At 31.2% G+C, this 19,501-nt stretch overlaps 1 protein-coding gene and 1 long non-coding RNA gene across 3 annotated transcripts; one reads left to right on the top strand and one right to left on the bottom strand.

Annotated features, from left to right (window-relative positions):
* The first annotated feature begins 2,829 nt into the window (after positions 1-2,829).
* On the top strand, positions 2,830-4,607 carry LOC123923312. The gene is made up of 4 exons (XR_006814343.1): positions 2,830-3,143; positions 3,260-3,324; positions 4,015-4,149; positions 4,304-4,607. It is a non-coding gene; the product is annotated as an uncharacterized LOC123923312 (long non-coding RNA).
* A 3,332-nt stretch (positions 4,608-7,939) lies between these two features.
* LOC123920206 (sucrose synthase-like) lies at positions 7,940-17,672 on the bottom strand. 2 transcript variants are annotated; one of them, XM_045972401.1, is made up of 14 exons: positions 17,312-17,672; positions 13,005-13,120; positions 12,694-12,820; positions 12,450-12,601; positions 12,142-12,334; positions 11,727-12,062; positions 11,353-11,448; positions 11,082-11,255; positions 10,859-10,975; positions 10,589-10,755; positions 10,257-10,481; positions 9,406-9,969; positions 8,614-8,752; positions 7,940-8,279 (listed from the first exon to the last, which is right to left on the bottom strand). In XM_045972401.1, the coding sequence occupies exons 2-14, from the start codon at positions 13,094-13,096 to the stop codon at positions 8,247-8,249; spliced, it is 2,415 nt and encodes an 804-aa protein (XP_045828357.1). In that variant the 5' UTR covers positions 13,097-13,120; positions 17,312-17,672; the 3' UTR covers positions 7,940-8,246. The 2 variants fall into 2 exon arrangements, with proteins under 2 accessions (XP_045828357.1, XP_045828356.1); XM_045972400.1 differs by lacking the exon at positions 17,312-17,672 and adding an exon at positions 14,258-14,517.
* Between the last annotated feature and the right edge of the window lie 1,829 nt (positions 17,673-19,501).

Here is a 19,501-nt window from a genome sequence, read left to right as displayed (position 1 = left end):
TCATGACATAGATAGCTCATTTAACTGCTTCAGGCCAGAAAGTTTTAGGTACATTCCTTCCAGCTGACATGCTTCTAACCATATTCATCAATGTCCTATTCTTTCTTTCAGATACCCCATTCTGCTGTGGAGTAGTGGTCAACTGTCTTTTTATTCCTTGCTTGCTACAAAAGTCATTAAAAGTAGTTGATACAAATTCACCACCCCTATCTGTTCTTAGGCATTGTATTACACATTAAGATTCTTTTTCAACTAATGCTTTAAAAGTTTTGAAAGTATCTAATGCACTAGATTTTTCTTTCAAAAAATAGATCCAAGTTTTTCTTGAGAAGTCATCTGTGAAGGTTATAAAGTACCTGTTCCCTCCATTGCTCCTTGGATTGATGGGGCCACATATATCAGAGTGAATCAGTTCCAATCTCTTGCTGGCTCTCCAAGTAGCCTGTTTAGGAATGGTTTCTCTGTGTTGCTTGCCAGTCAAGCAATCTACACATTTTGCATCAATCTCATCCAATGTTGGTAGACCTTTTACCATATCCTTTTTGGCCAAAATGTTCAGACCTTTGATGCTCAAATGAGCAAATCTATCATGCCATAGTCTGGCTAGATCATCATTTGAAACTTTCAAGCACTTAGGGGTTATTACTACAACATTAACAATGTACATTCTATTGGCTGACATCTGAGTAGAGAAGAGTAAACCTTTGTCATCATGAAAGATTCTGCAACTGTCATTTTTGAAAATGATGGTTACATTCTTCTGTTGAATTTGTCCAATGCTAAGTAGATTGGTTTTAAGGCCAGGAATGTAATATACCTCAGTTATTAAATGAATTCTACCATTGATGTTCAGCTTGATATTTCCCTTGCCCATAACATTCATTTTTGAGTCATCTCCAAGTTTCACCACATCTCTATAGTTTTCATCAAGTTCATATAACCACTTTTTATTTCCAACCATGTGGTTGCTGCATCCTGAATCTAAGTACCATTTTTCATATTCAAATTCATCTTGATTGGTGTTGGCCATGAGAAGCATTTCTTCCTCACCATCAAACTCAGCATATTTTGCAGCCTCTTCCCAAGTGGGGCACTCATTTCTATAGTGTCCTAACTTGTGACACTTAAAGCATTCCACATTTTCCCTATTAATTCTTCCTCTGCCACGCCCCCTTGAAGAGCTTCTTCCCCTCCCTCTGCCTGCATTGGCAGCCTTCAGGGCTTGTTCATCATGACTAGTATGTTTCCCTTTCATTCTTTGCTCATGAACAATGAGACTGCTTTGAAGTGCATCAATTGAAAGTTGGGTAACATCATTAGATTCTTCTATCGAGCAAGTAACATAGTTGAATCTTTCAGGCATAGAACACAAAATCTTTTCTACAATTGTGACTTGTTCCATTCTTTCACCATGGGAAGTCATCTTGTTTGCTACAACCATTGTTCTTGCAAAGAATTCATTGACTGTTTCACTCTCCCCCATCTCAAGAACTTCAAACTCTTTGCGCAAGGCTTGAAGTTGAGCTCGTTTCACCTTGGTGGAACCTTTATACTTCAATCGCATAGCATCCCAAATATCTTTCGAGGTATCTTTAGACAGAATGGTTTCAAGAATTTCACGATCAATTGAATGGAACAAGTAATTCTTTACCTTCATATCAGTGATCTTGCTAGCATTGGCTGCCTGAACCTGCTCTGCTGTTGCATTCGGTGGTGCCACCGTGACACCATCCTCAATTAAAGACCAGTACTCCCTTGATCGGAGTAAATTCTCCATCAACATCGCCCAATGATCATAGAAGCCATCAAATCTTGGAATTGATGGTTTAAGAAAGTCAGAGTTGTCCGCCATTGATGATTGATGAAATCAAGCAAGGAGGAGCAATTCACCGGAGAAGAAAGAACAATGCTCGTGATTTGACACCGGTGGATGAACGAATTGTGAAAGAAAAAGATGAAGATTTATGAAGAATGTTGCAAAGAAAATGGTTGCAACTGTGTAACTAACTTTTGAGTTGGTTTTGCTAAACCGAGCCGAGTCCCTGGGTCTGGAGCGGTTGATACCACTTGTTAAGGTTCAAACTAACCTTCTTAATCTTATTCATCATCCATAATGGTCTTATATAGGCAACACACCTAATACAAGCCAATGGGCCAAAGTACACCAATTACACAATACACAACAACAATTACAAAATTATGATACATATTCCTCCCATAAAGAATGTTTTTGATGTTCATATTTTTGTTAGAAATTTATTCTAGGCAAAATTACATTATAGGTCCTTTATCTTTTTTTTTTTGTAACACTTTGGTCCTTTATCTTTTTTTTTGTAACAATTTGGTCCTTTATCTTTTTTTTTCGTAACACTTTGATCCTTATCTTATTTATTTATAAAAAATAAAGGATCAAAGTGTTACAAATAAAAAAAAGATAAAGGACCAAACTGTTACAAAAAAAGGGACTAAAATGTTACAAGTAAAAAAAATAAAGAACTAAACTGTTACAAATAAAAGATAAAGGACCAAAGTATTACAAAAAAAGATAAAGGACCAAAGTGTTACAAAAAAATAAGATAAAGGACCTGTAGTGTAATTTTGCCTTTATTCTATGTGGACCTAGGTCTATGGCTGGACTTGACAAAGCAATAGAGAATGGTGGTTGATTTTTATCGATACTCAGTAAACACTTTGAAAATTAAGTTACTACTAGAAAAAAATTGAATTAAGACGGAATTTCGGGACGGAAAAATTTTCGGTCTCAAAATTATATGATTGGGACGGAATTTGCGACATATTTTCGTCACAGGTGATTTTATAAACATTAATTAATTATTATGGGACGGAATGTAATTTCAGTCGCTACTTTGGGACAGAATATATTATTCCGTCACCAATTTGTGGAAATGGTTCCATCATTGAGAGAAATTCTTTTAATTTCACACGTTATTTTCTTTACCCTCAAATGAGAGAAACAAAAAACTCAAACCTCTTTCTATGCTCTCTCGTCGGCCAGACCTTTTCGATCCAGATCCCGCCACCACTCAACCAGATCGGAGATAAAGACACACTTTTCGAGCTCCCCATAGCGAGATCTATTTTTTGAGAGGAGCAACTATGTCGTCTGCCTCTCCACTGTTGTGGTGAGAGTATTTCCCACCCTCTTCAGTTTTTCTTCTTCCTCTTTTATTTTTTTGTTTTTTTTCCTTCTTTGTATATATTGAGTCACTTCATTCTCTACCATTATCATTTTATTCAGAAATAGTTTTGGTGGAACCACTATGTTGGAACTCTACAGCCGCCGTGGTACGATCTACTTCAAAGGTGAGTCTTCTATTTTGCTCAGTTTATACTTCAAACCTAAAAAAAAACTCATTTTTCTTTTAAAACCCTAAATTATTTTTCATCCAAAAAGTACTCGCCGTTTAGATCTATTGTTGTCTTAATTTTGAAAAAATTTCTTACTTTCCCAGTTTTATTTTAAAATATAGAAGTCCTCATTTTTATTTGAAGTCCATATTCCTTGTTTTCTACTATAAAACCCATAATGTTAAATCAATTTTAGAAATATCGTTAGCTACAATCTCAGTGGCAGTGCATGCTTAGTTTGTTGGTTTTAATTATTTTTGAGAAAATCCATGTTTTATTTATTTTCCAAGTCACAGTGGAAGATGATAGAAAATAGAGAAAATGTAATGAATCATTGAGGTGGATATTGATTTACATTATAAATTACAATTACCATGAGGTTGAACTCTTGACTTATAATTCCAGGTGCATGTAACAATCTTGTAAGATGATGTGGTTGATATATTAGCTCTGTTTAATATAACCAAGTACTTTAACAAGTTTTTGTTTCACTTTGACTGTCTTTAACTTCTCTTTAACAAGTTTTTGTCTTTAACCATATGGCATTACCATGTGAATTCCAATATTGGTAAAGTTGATCATAATAATAAGGTGATTGGTGTGGAAGCTATAGTAATTGATGGATCCATTTTTATCTCTCACTAGGGATCAATCCTCAAGTTACTGAAATGATGCAAAGAAGGGCCATTGACATCTAACTAGTTGACTATTTCTATGGTGCAAAAGAAGGGCCATTGACACAACTTGAGAACATAATATGAACAATAGATAATATGTTAGGTATGACACTATGTGATATGTGATTGCAACTTCATGTTACATCTTTCTTTCTTAGTATGCATACTTGTTAATTTGTTGGAGATTTCTTTTGAACTTGTTGAATTAGGCCACTTAGTATATAGTCAATTGATGTTTTTTAGTTTTTTGTTTACAGGAAAATTTTCTTAAGCTATGTTCACAACTTAAATCTCTACCTCAACATTATGAGTTTGGTGATGAATGAGTACTTTCTCAAGCCTATTGATTATGATGCATTGCATAAGGATTGGAAACATGTGTCCATGCCTCCAAGATAATAGTGATGACTTTGTACTTACAATCTTCAAAATTAATATAAGTTTTAGTCTTTTGAATGTATTTTTAGAATTTGGATTATGTATATTATGTTTATAATTGTATCAGACAAATATGTAATTGCTTATTAGTTGAATAAAAATTGATGATCATTACATTATGAATTTATATTATTGATTAGTAATTACTTTTATCAGAATGCATTAGAATTGGACAAGAAATTGAGCAAGATTTTGCAGCACAGTATTGAGACGGAATTTTAAAATATGCCACTAAATTGGGACGGAATTGTATAATCCGTCACAACATTTTATCATTTTTCCGTCCCGAATTCTGTCCCAACATTGCGACAGATTGGAAAATTCCGTCCCCCAGACATTGCGACGAGCGGAAATGCGACGAAATTCTTGATGTCGCAAATTCCGTCCCAAAATTATTTCGGGACGGAAATTTCAACTGTTGTGCGACGGATTTTTCCGTCCCAAATGAATTTTTTTCTAGTAGTGTTAGTTTGTAATCGTGTAGGTAAGAAATTTTTGTGACGAACTTCAGGAATTAGTGACATCACTTGAATAAAATATGCGGTGATTTCTAGATCATCGTGTGATCTTGATTACACGGTGTTGATGGAATCAGTGAATTTACTCTGTGTACCATCAATGTGGTTAAGTTAAGTGTCACATTTTTTTTCTTTCTAAAATTTTAATTAAATGAGTCTCTTGTTCTTGACAAACAAAAAATAGTCCCTTGTTTATATATTTTTTTTGACAAGGAGTCTCTTGTTTATTTACTTCATAAACTATGGGTAAAATTTATTCATTTGGTTTTTCCACTAGTTAGGGATAGACCCAAATATGGTAGAACACAACAATGGTCACAAAAAGATGCTTCTCCCACTAAATGTCTCTTTGATAAGAAAGAAGCCAGCTAAAAGATGTAGCAAATTCAAGATAGCTTTTTTTTACCTTTAATTTCCAGAATTGTATATGTAATGTAAGGTGGCATTATTTCCACCCAGAATTGTTTGTACAAGGTACCTTAAAAGAAAGTGCATATGCTAAGGGGACAAATTATGTCACGCCTTAATGCCCCAAACTATTCTCATTATCAATCACATAGACGTGTAACATACATAACCCATAAACCCAACACATAATTTTCTCTTTTTTTTATTAAGAAAAAAAAAAGAACACATATACTTCACTTGAAAATGAATAATATTTTTGTCAAAGGATATATTACTTTCGTTCTCTTAATATAAGCTTATTTGCAATTTTTCACTCTTATTAAGAAAAATTGGTAGTGTAATAAATTTATATTTTTTGGGTATTAGAATTACTATATTATCCTTTGTGAAAAGATGTATTTATAATTAACTTTATGTATTTCAATGCAAAGTAGGGTTATGTTTGGAAAAGTAATAATAAATGTGTCTAGGAAATTGAAAAGAGACTTATATTTAGGGACAAATTTTTCCTTTGAAAGGGTGCTTATAATTAGGGACGGAGGGAGTATTAATTTTTTTTTATTCTTTTGATAAATAGACGAAATAACAAGTTATTAAAAATTCACACAAAGTGAAATGACCGAAATTCGAATCGAAGGGTGACTAGTGTGGTCTAATTGTTGGATTGGGTGTGTTAAAGAATCGATGAGACGATTTGAATTGGTCAAAACCAAGAAAACCATCGAATCGGCTGGTTCAATGCTTAACTCTTTTTGCAAAATCCAAAACGGCGTTGTTTTGATTTTTTTTTCAAATAAAAAATAGAAATAGAGTATTTTGTTGTTGTTTACAATGGAGCTGAAGATCAAAACCTAATGTTTCAAACATATTATTCAAATCCTCACCACTAGACTAAACTTAGTGGCTTAATAGAAATAAACTTTGTTCAAAACTTATTTGGATTTACACTTTGTACTATTTTATTGTATGTGTGATGACTATGTTTAGAATTTGTATTTAAATAAACTTGTGAAATTATGTTATTTTGAATTTTTCACATTTTTTATATGTCATGATTTTTTTAGAGCCTGAGTCATCTGATTCAACCTGATTTAATACCTATATAGTTTTGTTATAGAGACTAATTTATTCAATCGATTTATCCAATTTTATTTAATTTAGTCTTACCGTTCAACCACTAACATAGTAGTTCGATCAATATCCTATTGATCCAATACCCTCATCAATTCTATGACTTGATTTTAAAACATTGTTTTCAAGTAACATTCAAATCAATCTTTCATCTTTTCAAAAACAAAAAATCAAGAGGTAGGACCAGGTAATGTTTCCTAGTCAAACCAACCTAAATTAGTACTGATATAGCCTTACCTAGGCTAGGATGCAAAATTTAAGCACACACTCAAAAATTAAATAAATTTAAAAAAAATAAAATAATCACGTCAATTAATTTTATTTTAATTATTTTTTATTTAATTTTTTTTAGTTTAACGTGAATGTGCCTAAAAAATATTTATTTAGGCTTGTTCCTAGTATTTCTCATTAGTACTTGTCAATGGAAGCTTAAAATGATGAAGTTTTCTCTCCCAACTCTTGCATTTCTTTTTTATTCTCTGAATTTCCGTTTTTGACCTTGGGGGTACTGCGGTTTATACGAACCGAAATTTTTTGTCATGCTAAAAAATTTCGGTTAATATAAACCGAAATATTGTGTTCCAAATTTTTTTCAGATTTCCTGCATAAATTCTGCATGAGACCCTCAACTTCAACAATTTATTTGAAATACTAAACGATGTCCGATTTGAGTAAACGACCACTCGTTGAAAAGCTTAGGGTGTTAAGAATACAAATACAATTTTTGTTTTGAGGGTTAACTATCCAATTGGTTCAGTTTGACCAAATAATGGGTACCGGTATAGAAAGAGAGAAGAAACTTTTCTCAAACTTGTAGGTAGATTTTCTCATACCATACTTAATGAAATTTAATAATTCCGGTGTCAATCCTGTAGTAAATTTTGTCTTCTTTACACTAGATTAAAAATCATTAGCATACAACTTATATTCAGAGAGTTATGATAAATTTACCACATGTATCTCTACATTTTGCCGAAACTTTTCTCAAACTTGTAGGTAGATTTTTTCATACTATACTTAATGAAATTTAACAATTCTAATGTCAATCTTGTAGTAAATTTTGTTTTCTTTACACTAGATTAAAAATCATTAACATACGACTTATATTCAGAGAGATATGCTAAATTTACCACAGGTAGCTCTACACGAATTTTCACATAAATCTTTCTTCTTTTTGGGGGGTAAATTTATGTTATTTCGATTTATATAAACCGAATTTTTTTTCCATGTTTAAAAATTTCGGTTCGTAGAAACCGAAATAAGTTGGCCAAATTTTTTCAAACCATAAGGGACAAAATAAAATTTATGGGGTATAAAAGAAAGGCGAGGTCAGGAGAAAAAACTTGGAAAATGATAATTTGAGAGGAATGTGAACCAATGGACCAAGGAACAGACAAATTGAATTGAAGACACATCTTGAAATTGAATTTATTGGGTAAACACCCCATATTTGAAGATTCCAACAATATCAAATAAAGCAATTAGAAAAGTACAATTTATTTTTACTTTTTTTTCATCCTAAACATACTAACAATTTAAAAAAGGACACATGTTTTTTTTTCAATCCAAAACCTAATCACAATATCAAAATCAATTGGTTTTATTTATTTTTAATTTTTAATAAAAGCTCCATGCAACTCCAAATGACAAAATGTTGGTTCCGCAATATCTTTCACTCTTCATTATCTTTCACTCTTCATTGTTTTTACTCTTCAACAGCAAGGGGCACAGATTTAGCCTAAAAGATCACAAAAATAACATAATAAATTAGTAAATTACGGTATCACATCACATTCAAAGGAGAGACAAAGGAAAAAAAAATCCCATATTTTAAAGAGAAAAAATGCTAACGAGTATTCTAGTTACACTCTTTAAGAATTAAAATATTTAATTTTTTTAATACAATTAATTATTTTAAGTGAAATATTTAAAAAGTGTTCTGGAACACTGGTTTTGAAACCCTTTTTAAAATATGTACCACTAATTTCACACATTTTTTAAAAATTGATAACATCTCAAATAGAAAATTAAACCAAAAAAATACTAGTGTATTGAGAAAAATGATATATTACCAATTGGCTGTATTTGAGTGCATAGAACATCTCAAGGTAACGTTTACTCTCACGGCGATCAAGGTTTGTCACATGCTTCCAGAACCCATACACACCAGTCAGAGTCAAAAGCCTGTCTGAATATATCTGCCATGTGTACCTATGAAGAATAACCAATAAAATAATTATAAAAAAAAAATTAGAAGTTTAGAACACAATATTCATAACTCAAAAACAACTTTGCAACTTTATATAGTGAGTGTGACACATGATAATTCTAGGGTCTGCATTAAACACAGTAACTGCATAACTGTTTTTAACCACCTGATTTGAAATCGACGTCCGAGATCGTTTATAGTAAATTTTATTAATATGTAATCTGAGTCGTCCAATCTAAAATCGACGATTGAGATTTAGAACAGTGTGCTGTTAAAACAGCAGGCAATCATGTTTCATAATTTTGTAGTCAGACTTTAGGTAACAAAGTGAGACTACTGTCACATTGTATGTGAATGTGATCAACAATTGCAACCTATGAAGCTCTAACATATACACGAACACATGACACGACACTAATATCGTGTCTGTGCTAAATAGATTGCAGCAACACGACACCAATTAAGACGTAACAATTGCATTTGAGCAAATTTGCCGCAATTCAAGGATTGTAACGCGAAAATTACCAAAAAATTAACACCTTGAGTGTGATGATTGTTTTAATGAAATATTAGGTAACCAAATGAAACTATTGTTGTGTGAATGTGATGATAGTTTTTAGATAAGAGAGATTAATGTTAAGTGTAATTGGCTTACTTTTCATGAATACGTTTGAGACCTCCATGAGAGATTTTGTCCCAATAAGAAGGATCAGCCTTACTCTTCTCAAAGAATTCAACGATAGTCTCAGCAGCGCGATCACCATGATAAGGATCAATATGGTAGCCAGATTTTCCATGAACAATGATCTCAGCAGGACCACCATTACAAGTAGCAAATGTTGGCAATCCACAAGTCATAGCTTCAACAACAGTTAAACCAAAAGCTTCATAAATTGCTGGCTGCACGAAAGCACCTTTTGTGTCGCAGATAACACGGTAGAGCTCTCCGTTCCGAATTCGGTTCATCTGTGAGGAAATCCATCTGAACTGACCGTTCAATTTGTAGGTTTCGATTAGGCCGTACATTTTCTTCATCTCAGCTTTCTCTTCTAAATCCTTAGACTCCTTCCTCCTGTCTCCAGCAACAATGACGAGGTTTACTAACTCCCTTAGGCGAGCATTCTTTCCGTACCACTCGACAAGTCCTGTAATATTCTTGACTCGGTCCAACCTTGCCATGGTGAAGATAATTGGCTTGGTGCGATCCTTCAATACACATCTGTTATGAAATGCCGTTAAATAAGACAGGTTCGATGATATAAAAAAGGAAAATCTTGTACTATATTAATAGTGAATCAACATTTAGTCTTCCAAATTATAGAAATAAGAAAATTTAATGAAATTCTAAAATGATCCATTAATTTGAAAATATTGATCACACTAATCTGGCCGAGACAGTTTCAGATATCGACCAACTGAAAAATATTAATGTGACTGAGGATTTCCAATTTCATGGATCATTTCGAAGTTTCATTAATTTTAGGGACTAAATTGAATTACGCTTACATGTGCTCCTCATTCTCCACTGAGCTATAGAGAAGTTCTTCAATCTCAGGGTGGAACGATGTCAGCCTACGCTCAGTTTCGGTATATGGAAAGTAAATGCTCATATCAGCTCCAGGAGAGACAATGTTGAATTTTGGATCAAAGACATCGATACCGTGAACAACACGGTAAAGTCCAGGAAGGGTGAAGGCAGTGTGACTCTCATACTGCCCAACAGTATCCTTGCTGTAAGATACAAAGACATGTAAGAAATTTATAAGATAATCAATAACTATTATAAAGTCATTAGGAATAAACATAATGAATAAAATGATACTATAATAATAGTTCACCTTCCAGCGATCTCTTGGAAAGTACTTGTGATAATAAAGTCTGTGTGGTTCATTGCGAAAAGATCAGCAGTAAATTGGCACGAGAAATGATATTTGTCTTCGAATTTTTTCCAGTAAAGGTCAGATTCTGGATACTTGGTCTTCTCAAGTGCATGAGCAATAGTACACTGCGGTCGCATCAAAATGAAGGTGGAAACTTTAAGAAATATTTTCAAAGGATAGTCAACAAATGGTAATAACTTAATTAGAAATTGATGTGTGTAGACAAACCTGAGTTACGCCTAATTTATGTGCTAACAGAGAGGCGACAATGTTTCCATCGCTGTAGTTTCCGACAATCAGATCAGGCTTGCCTTGCAACTCTTTGGCAAGTTCCATGGCAACATCCTAATGAAAAGGGAAAATAAAATAGTTTCATATCAAAATGAAGCTAAATTCAAGTGAAAACATCAAAATGCTTGAACTGTGTCATATTGATGAAAGAAAGTTTCACCTCAGAGAAAGTCTCTAGGTAGGGCCAGACTTCGAATCTTGAGATCCATTTGCGAACAATTCCCTTCTCTGTTCTAAAGGGAACTCGAAGAATGTGGCAATATTCAGTATCATAAACCTTCTCAAGACGATCGCCACAAGTAGTTCCTACTGCATCGGGGAGAAGACGGGTGATCTGAATTTAACAAAAAAACACAAGCTCTAGTAAGAGAAATATCCATAAAACCTATATAACTATGCTAACTATTCATAATAAGTACACTAGAACATACAATAAGAATGCGAGGTTTGATATCCAAGCCTTGTTGCTTGATACGTCTGAGCATCTCGTTCTCCAAGGCACGAACTTGGTCCAAGATGTACACAACCTAGATTAGAGAATCAATACGAACATGTCACTCAACCTTGAAAGAAAACTAGAATGAAGTAGTACATATATCTAGTATCTTGTAAGAAAAATTAAATTGCGGTAGCAGTTGCAGTTTGTTGTGATCCTTAATATTACGAAGACGTAAAATACAAATAAATGCGGTATGTGGCCACAAATACAATATCACATTGTATAGGTTTCAAATCAAATGCATAGTGCAGCCGCAATAACAGTTTAAAAATATTATGATTTATGAAGCATGTTATCTCGACTAACCTGTCCACCAGTATCAGGGTATCCCAAGACGTTATCTTGGGCGAAGTAACCATGTGGAGAAAGGATGACAACATTGAAGACCATAGGGATTCTTCCAAGGAATGTCTCGAGGGTGTAAGGATCAGGTGCCTCAAGAAGATCCAACAGAAGTTGGATCGTTTCAAGGACACGCTCAGCGGTGTCACCCCAACCTCTCTCCAAACCAATATCCTGAAATTTGTGTTCAAATTCCGAGTAGGGTGTTTGGGGAGCAATGGTGATAAGATAATCTTCTGCTGTTCTCAAAACTTGTTGAAGAGAATTCAGATTTTGAATTCTGTCATTCAACATTATAGTCTGCAATAAGCAATACATTAACTCAGTAAAATCAAAACAAACAAACAAAAAGACGGCGATTAGGGAAATGTCTAAATACCTTTCCATTGTAGTTGTGAAGCCTGAGGAATTCCAAAAGTGGCTGCAAGCTTTCTTTGCCATGGAAAAGCTTAGCAGAAAGATGGCGATTGAGAAACTCAACGCCATTTCCAATTGACTTGTTCAGCGTTGGTCGAGGAAAAGAGGCATTGAATGGTTCAAAGTCCAATTCAAGCACAAAGTTGCCATTCGAACTACATTAAGAAAGAATGAAACATTTTAAATTCATAAATTATACTTAAATATAATAAGAAAATACACTTTTCGTTACAGACAAATCAAGAGCAACGGAATCTCAAAAACCTTTACCTTCCTTCAACAAGCTCCTCCTTGAACTTGAGATACTCAGCAGGAAGCAACTCATCGACAACAAGACCGTGCACATCGACTTTCAGATACTCCCAAACACCAGGCCTTGGACGAACAGCAAGAGCAACAAATGGTGGTAACACTATGGCTTCCTAAACAGCACAAATCAAAAAATTAATATACAAATCTCACCAATTATAGCTGTATTGTAACACACAACAATAATCAACAAAAAATTATTTACCTGAGTAGATCTCAAAACTTCTCCAAAAGCTCCATTAACTAGTTTTTGCCTATTCGCCTCAGGGATTTCTTCAAACTCAGCAATGACTTGATGGTGTTGCAGGATTCCTTTTCCCTTTGCTTCAATCCTTTTAAGTTAAACACGAAATTTTGAATGTTATTTTCAATCCTTACAAAAAACTTAGTGTATGTTTAGATCGACAAAAATGTATATTAACAACATCGCAGTGGCACTGTAATTTTGTCAAACTCAGCACCGGTCCAAACATGCACATATTTTTTTTTTCAAAAACAAAATAATTAAGCAAGTACCTTGACAAAAGGGCCAAAACTTCATTCCTGTTAGCAGTGAGAGTTTCATCAAACCTCTCTCGGAGAGAAGTAGAACGAGTAAGACTCGCCATTGCTTCAAAAGCTTAAAACTTCAACTGCAACATCAACATCAACACAGCACAAAACAGAATAAGCCACACCATATAACAAAAAAGAATATAAGAATAATAATCAAACAAAAGTCACAAAAACAAAACCAAATATAAGAATAATCAACAAAAAGTCACAAAACCAAAGCAGTGTGGAAAAGAAGAAAAAAATATTCTACATGATTAGATTGGATTTGAAGACAAATCAACCCTTACCAACAACTTATCTAAACAATAGTAATATTAATTAATAAAATCATGTACCTTAAATTCAACTAAAAATTCTCTACCATACAAAGTGCAAAGAAAATATTCTAAGAAGTAGTAATTTTTTAATATCATCACATACAATTTTCTGTTAATAACATTATTAATTAGAAATTTAAAACACCAAAAATTGAAGTGTTTCAAAATTGAACTTCAATTTTGCAGGATCAAACCTTAAAAATCTTATTTCAGTATAAATCCAAAACATAACAAAAAAATTGACAAACCAACAAAGAAGATCTTAGCTCAAAGCTACTGCTACAGACAAAAAATTGATGTGTGTTTATTTTTCTGAACCCCACCGAAAAAGAAAAAAAAAAACAAAGCAAAAAGACATAACAACATAACCATAATCCCATAAAATGAGACAAAAGTAACTTAACATAGACATAACCTCAGAACATAGTTAAAGGACATGAAAATGAAGGTGGAAACTTAAATAAAGTTTCCAAAAAATCTTTGTACCAAAAAAAATCCCAAAATATTCGAGTTCAATTTCTGATGATTTTACTTACCTCTGAACCGAACTTCAGATTATTAGGAAAAATAATCCTGGGTAATCTGGAGTTTGATTCAGAGCGAACTCTAGATTACTAGGAGAAATTACCTCTAAGTAATCTAGAGAGAGTGGAATCTGAATAAGAATTATTTTACTCAAAAATTGAACTCGAATTTTTTGGAATTTTTTTTTTCCTCTGAGAAAGTTAACACCAAACAAAAACCAAATTAAAGCTACTACTAGAAAGAAAGCATGGATCAATGTCATAAAGTTGTGTTACAGTGTTAAAACAAGACAATACGAAAGTGGAGAGAGAGAGAGAGAGAGAGAGAGAGAGAGAGAGAGAGAGAGAGAGAGAGAGAGAGAGAGAGAGATACCGTAGAGAGAGAGAGAGAGAGTGGACGCAAAAAATATGAGAGGGTTGAGAAAGAAGAGAAATGATGAATGAAGAAAAGAAGTGATGGAAGTGTGAATTTATAGACAAAAATGGAGCGCGAAAAACACACCTCAGAAAGAAACGTAACAAACAAAAAGGGAAAATATTCAATGAAGGACAAACAAATTCTCTCTCTACCAAGGAGAGTTTTGTAAATGCACTAAAAAAATACTATTCTAGACGTATTTTTGTTTTTCACTATTGTTGAAATTTGTTTTTATTTTACTACTATCTTCTATTTATTTAGGATTTTTTTAATAATTTTTTAAGAAATAAAAGTTTATTTTTAAACAATTAAATGATAATTTTTTTACTCAATGTTATTTGTTTATTTTAAAAAATAATATTAAGTCAAATAATTGTATAAATTTAATTTAATATATAACATTGAGTCAAATAATTGTAGAAATTTCATTTAATATATAATATTGAGTCAAATAATTGTATAAATTTATTTTAATATGTACCATTTAGTTTTTTTGGCTTTAAAGAAAATATTTTTTAATATATAATATAAATCAATCCACTTGAGTTGGTCTGATGGTATTGACTTGAGACCTGGCTTCCTTGTCACGTCCGAACGTAATAAGTGAAGACCTGCCCAAACACCACCTTGTGATCATAAAGAAGAATATCCAATACAATCACCAGAAAGAGTACCCGAAAAAACCCGTAATGTATCAGAATGTGCTCCTTCTTAAGGTCTCCAGTACGAAATTATATAAATTTTGTAGTCAAATAATTGTACAATTTTTTTGTTGTTTTACAATTGTACAATTATTTTAGATGAAATAAGATGGCATAAAGATGTAAATAATACATGCAGTAGTAATTATATGATGTAATCTAATAATAACGGATAAGTTCATGTTAGTACATTTTTCTTCCTTAAAAAAAATAGTACATTTTTCTTGTTGCTCAAGAATATATTTTTGGTGAATTCTTGTTGATCAAGACAATTATTTTCTTTTGTCCTCTTTTTAAGAGAGATAATATATCATTTTAGATTTATTTTATTTGGGCTAAAAATAATAATTGATATTTTTTATTTATAATATATACAAGATATGTTAATTATTAAATTAATTTATAAAGGTAAAAAAAAGTTGGTACATTTAAAAAGGTAAATTATCTACATAAAAACAATCAAAGAGACTACTATTTAATAAAACATAAATAGTTTCTCAAAAAAAATAAAACACAAACAGTTTGCGCAATTGCAAAAATTTAAAAATTGCCTAAATTAGTATTTACTATAAAAGACTAATTTTTTATATCCCATTTACATTGTTGAATATCGGTATCTTACAAAATTCATTTAAAACATAACACTTTTAAATATAAATTAATATAAAAATATGATATAATATTTAATTTTATTTGTGAAGTATATAATATAAGTTAAAATAAAATACCAATTATCTATTACATTAAATTTTAAGAGTGAATATATGGCAATGGCACATGGGACCTGGCCAAGCTTTATCGGTTCAGGTTCAGGTGATGAGGAATTCATTCTTATGAATACAATGAGTTTACTACTCATGTAAATGGACATTCATATGACATGGGGTGATTCATTCCCATTTAAATCAGACTTTCTTTAAAAATGATAGGTTAAAGAGTAAGTATTAAATAGAATAATATAAGATAGAACAGTACAATACATAGTAGAACAGTATAGAATAAATTGTTATGATATTGAACAATTTATTGTCTTATACGATGTTTGGTGAACAAACTGATATTTTAATATTTTAGACAATTTATATTAAGGATAAAATATTTTGTTGTTGTTTAGTGAGAGACAAAAATTGTTCTTGCCTTTCAATATCTCCAGTCCTAAAACAGTTTTACGATCAGACACATAACAACTAAAATTATCTTGTCTGATTTCTTATTTTCTAGCTGATCAAAGACACCTAAGTTTTAATTGTATTTTTTTACTTGGAGGACACACAATTGGTGGTTCCATTTGACTATTAATGACACGCAATATTTTTTTAGTGTTACATCTTTTCTTACTTGGAGGACACACAATTGGTGGTTCCATTTGACTATTAATGTCATGCTTAGTTATTCTAGTACTAGTAAACATGCGTTAGTTATAATAGGTTCGTTCCATGTCCTTGTCAAATTTACTATAATTAGCACTAGTATTACACACCTTTTTTTTTTGTACACTACTATTAGCATGGATCATATAAAATAATTGTATTCAGAAGGAAAATTATTAAGACTAAATCAATATTTGATGTGGACATGAGAGTAGATCTATGTTTCAAATGAAAATACTAGTGATGCTCAAGATTTTTTGTAAAATCATGTAATTAAGTGCATGAATCTAGACTATGAGTATGCATAATATAACTTATCCAAATAAATAAGCTTTTATGTATTATTATAAGCTTTCCAATGTAATTTATGATAAAACAGCTTATAAAGATATAATTTTTGTTAGTAAAAACTTATAAATTAACATTAAAATTTATTTATTTGCATAAGTTATTTCCATAAGCTCAAAAATAAGTCAAATCCAAACGTGTCCTATGTCAACATTTTTAATATCGGACTCGTTTGAATTGATTTAGTTTTTATTTTATGAAAAATAATTTGTGCAAATAAATCAGCGTGTATGTACATTCATAAGTTTTTCCTAACGAAAATTACATGTTCATAAACTATTTTGACACACTTACAATAAGTTAGATTTGACCACAATTTTTCAAATGGTCATGCTAACTAGTGTCTCCATAGAAAACATCATTTTTTGTATCTTAAGAATATTAACTATGTAAGTTCTAAGAACATTTTACTATATTTAGTTTCCTTAACTAATCTCACTAGCCACTAGTTAGCATTTTTAATTTTTAAATATACATTAATAATTAGAGATCACAACTATAACAAGAATTTGAAACACCTTGAGGAAGCAAGTTATAAGGGAAATTTTATTAGTAAACAAGAAGTTAGGAAGTTACATATACATACATACCTTGTGGTATTTGATATGGCAGTGGCAGCACAGAAAGAAAGAATAGATCAAATATTGAATGAAACTTCTTTAGAAAAAAAATATCGAATGAGATAATAAAAGGGTGGCAAAATAAACGCAAGAGAATGAGAAAAGCTACAAGTGAATGAAATTGTTGAATGAATGTGTGAAGAGTGATGAAATTGGAATCTCTTTTTATAGTGAAATAAGGAGAAAGATTAAAAAAGGTTCCTTATTCTATGGTTCGTCACATTTTTACTTCCTAAGTTTCCATGAAAGTGCTGTCTATTGTTGATTTGTTTGTTGTTATTAAAATAATCAATTACTAGCAACAGTTATGTGGTTTTGTTGTTGTTTTCATAAAACCACTTTTCGTTCTTCAATCTCTTTCATTCTTCCTCCTACGGTAATATTTTTATTTAAATCACTCATTTTTTTTCTTCAGGTTTACTGGATGGCGTAATCTAATTCGGAAATCGATTCTGATATTAAATGATTCCAACTATCTCTCGATCATAGTTATAAGTGTCAAACCATGATCTTCTCTCCCAAATTCAACGTCAATAATAAAAAACTTATTATTGGGTAATTAATTCACTCATTCTTTTGGTAATGTTTAATTCACTCATTCTATTCATCCACTTATCCAAATCCAGAAGTTTATTGTTTAATTCATTTGAGTGATACAATATGGTATCCTCGTAAGTAGTTGACAATTATATTGTTATTGTATTCCCAAATCACACAGATCAACACATTTAACATAATTATTTTTATCTAATACTCTTAAAAATTTAAATTTATTTCATGTATATACTCTTATTTAATTATTTTTTATTCAACTAACTTATTTATTTTTAAATTTTCTCTCATAATAAATAAAGACATAAGTAAAATAGAACATTCAAAACATTTAAAAATTGATCAAAATTTCTTATAAAAAGAATCAATTTTTATTTTAAAAGTATTTCTTATAAAAAAACAGGAAGAAGTATTTAATTAACAAAAGTACTTGTTCCCTTGATTTTCAGTGGTGCCTGTAGTCTTTGACTTATTGCTGCTGCTTGAACCCAGTGGTGAAATTCTTTATTTTGAGGACACGGCGGTATATTTTATCTTAGTCTTTTCAGTTTTTAATAGTTTATTATTTTTGTCTATTTACTAAAAAAAATTGAACTTCTCTTTTTTATACGAATAATAGTTCCACCTTAAAAAATATAAATGATATTAATTTTAAAATACTAAATTACACTTATTTTAAAATGGATGGAATACTTCTGAACATAGCTCAATTAGTTGAAACATCATATTATATATATGTAGGAATTGGTGATGTAACCTCAAACACTCCACCCAGGGACGGACATAAGGGGGGCAAGTAGGGGCTGAGGCCCCCCCTCTTATCGTATTTTTTTTCATATACTTGTTCTTGATACATATGTACACATAAATTGATATTTGAGAGACGTGTTTAAAGATTAATAACTACCGTTTGGTGCAAAACATGTACCCACAACATAGTAATTGTAACAATTTACTTTAAAATTTTTTGATAATATATTATACACTACTAAAGTCAAATTCAATTAAGTTATTTCTGATTGTTTGCTACAAGTGAGAAATTATTTTCTGCTATGAAGATTGTGAAAAATAGGTTGAGAAACAAGATAGAAAATGAATTTCAAACTAATTATGTGATTACTTACACCGAGAGAAGAATTGCTAAAATTTTTAATGCAAATTCAGTTGTTGATGAATTTTATGATATAGAGCAATGTCGTGTACAATTTAGATAAAAATTGTGATGTATTTTTTTATTTTTTATTGAGTATATTTAAATACTATTATAATTATTATTTATTTAATATTTATTATTTAGTTATTCCGGCCCCCGTTTTATAGACTCTTGGATCCGTGTCTGACTCCACCTATTCGTATTTGAGGTGAAATTTTTTAGTTACTAAACTACTAGAAACAAAATCATCAATAATTCTCTAATTCTTAATATAAGAAATACTTTATTTTTTATATATATTAGAATATATATATATATATATATATATATATATATATATATATATATATATATATATTCTATAATATAGTTTAGATATATTAATATCTCAGTATATTTAAGTGAATTTTTTCTTATATTAAATAAGAAAGAGAGTAATATTTAAGCAAAAGTGC

The sequence above is a fragment of the Trifolium pratense genome, linkage group LG4, assembly GCF_020283565.1.
Source record: "Trifolium pratense cultivar HEN17-A07 linkage group LG4, ARS_RC_1.1, whole genome shotgun sequence".
In the NCBI taxonomy this organism is placed as follows: domain Eukaryota; kingdom Viridiplantae; phylum Streptophyta; class Magnoliopsida; order Fabales; family Fabaceae; genus Trifolium; species Trifolium pratense.
Note: the sequence above shows the minus strand (reverse complement) of the source record. Positions and strands in the feature narration are given on the sequence as shown.

Excerpts from the sequence above, each read along its gene's own strand:
- LOC123920206 (XM_045972401.1), bottom strand. The coding sequence starts at position 13,096 with ATGGCGAGTCTTACTCGTTCTACTTCTCTCCGAGAGAGGTTTGATGAA. Across the intron at positions 11,449-11,726 it reads ACCCTGATACTGGTGGACAG|GTTGTGTACATCTTGGACCA; the intron begins GTTAGTCGAGAT and ends TCTCTAATCTAG. Across the intron at positions 10,756-10,858 it reads ATAAATTAGGCGTAACTCAG|TGTACTATTGCTCATGCACT; the intron begins GTTTGTCTACAC and ends ATGCGACCGCAG.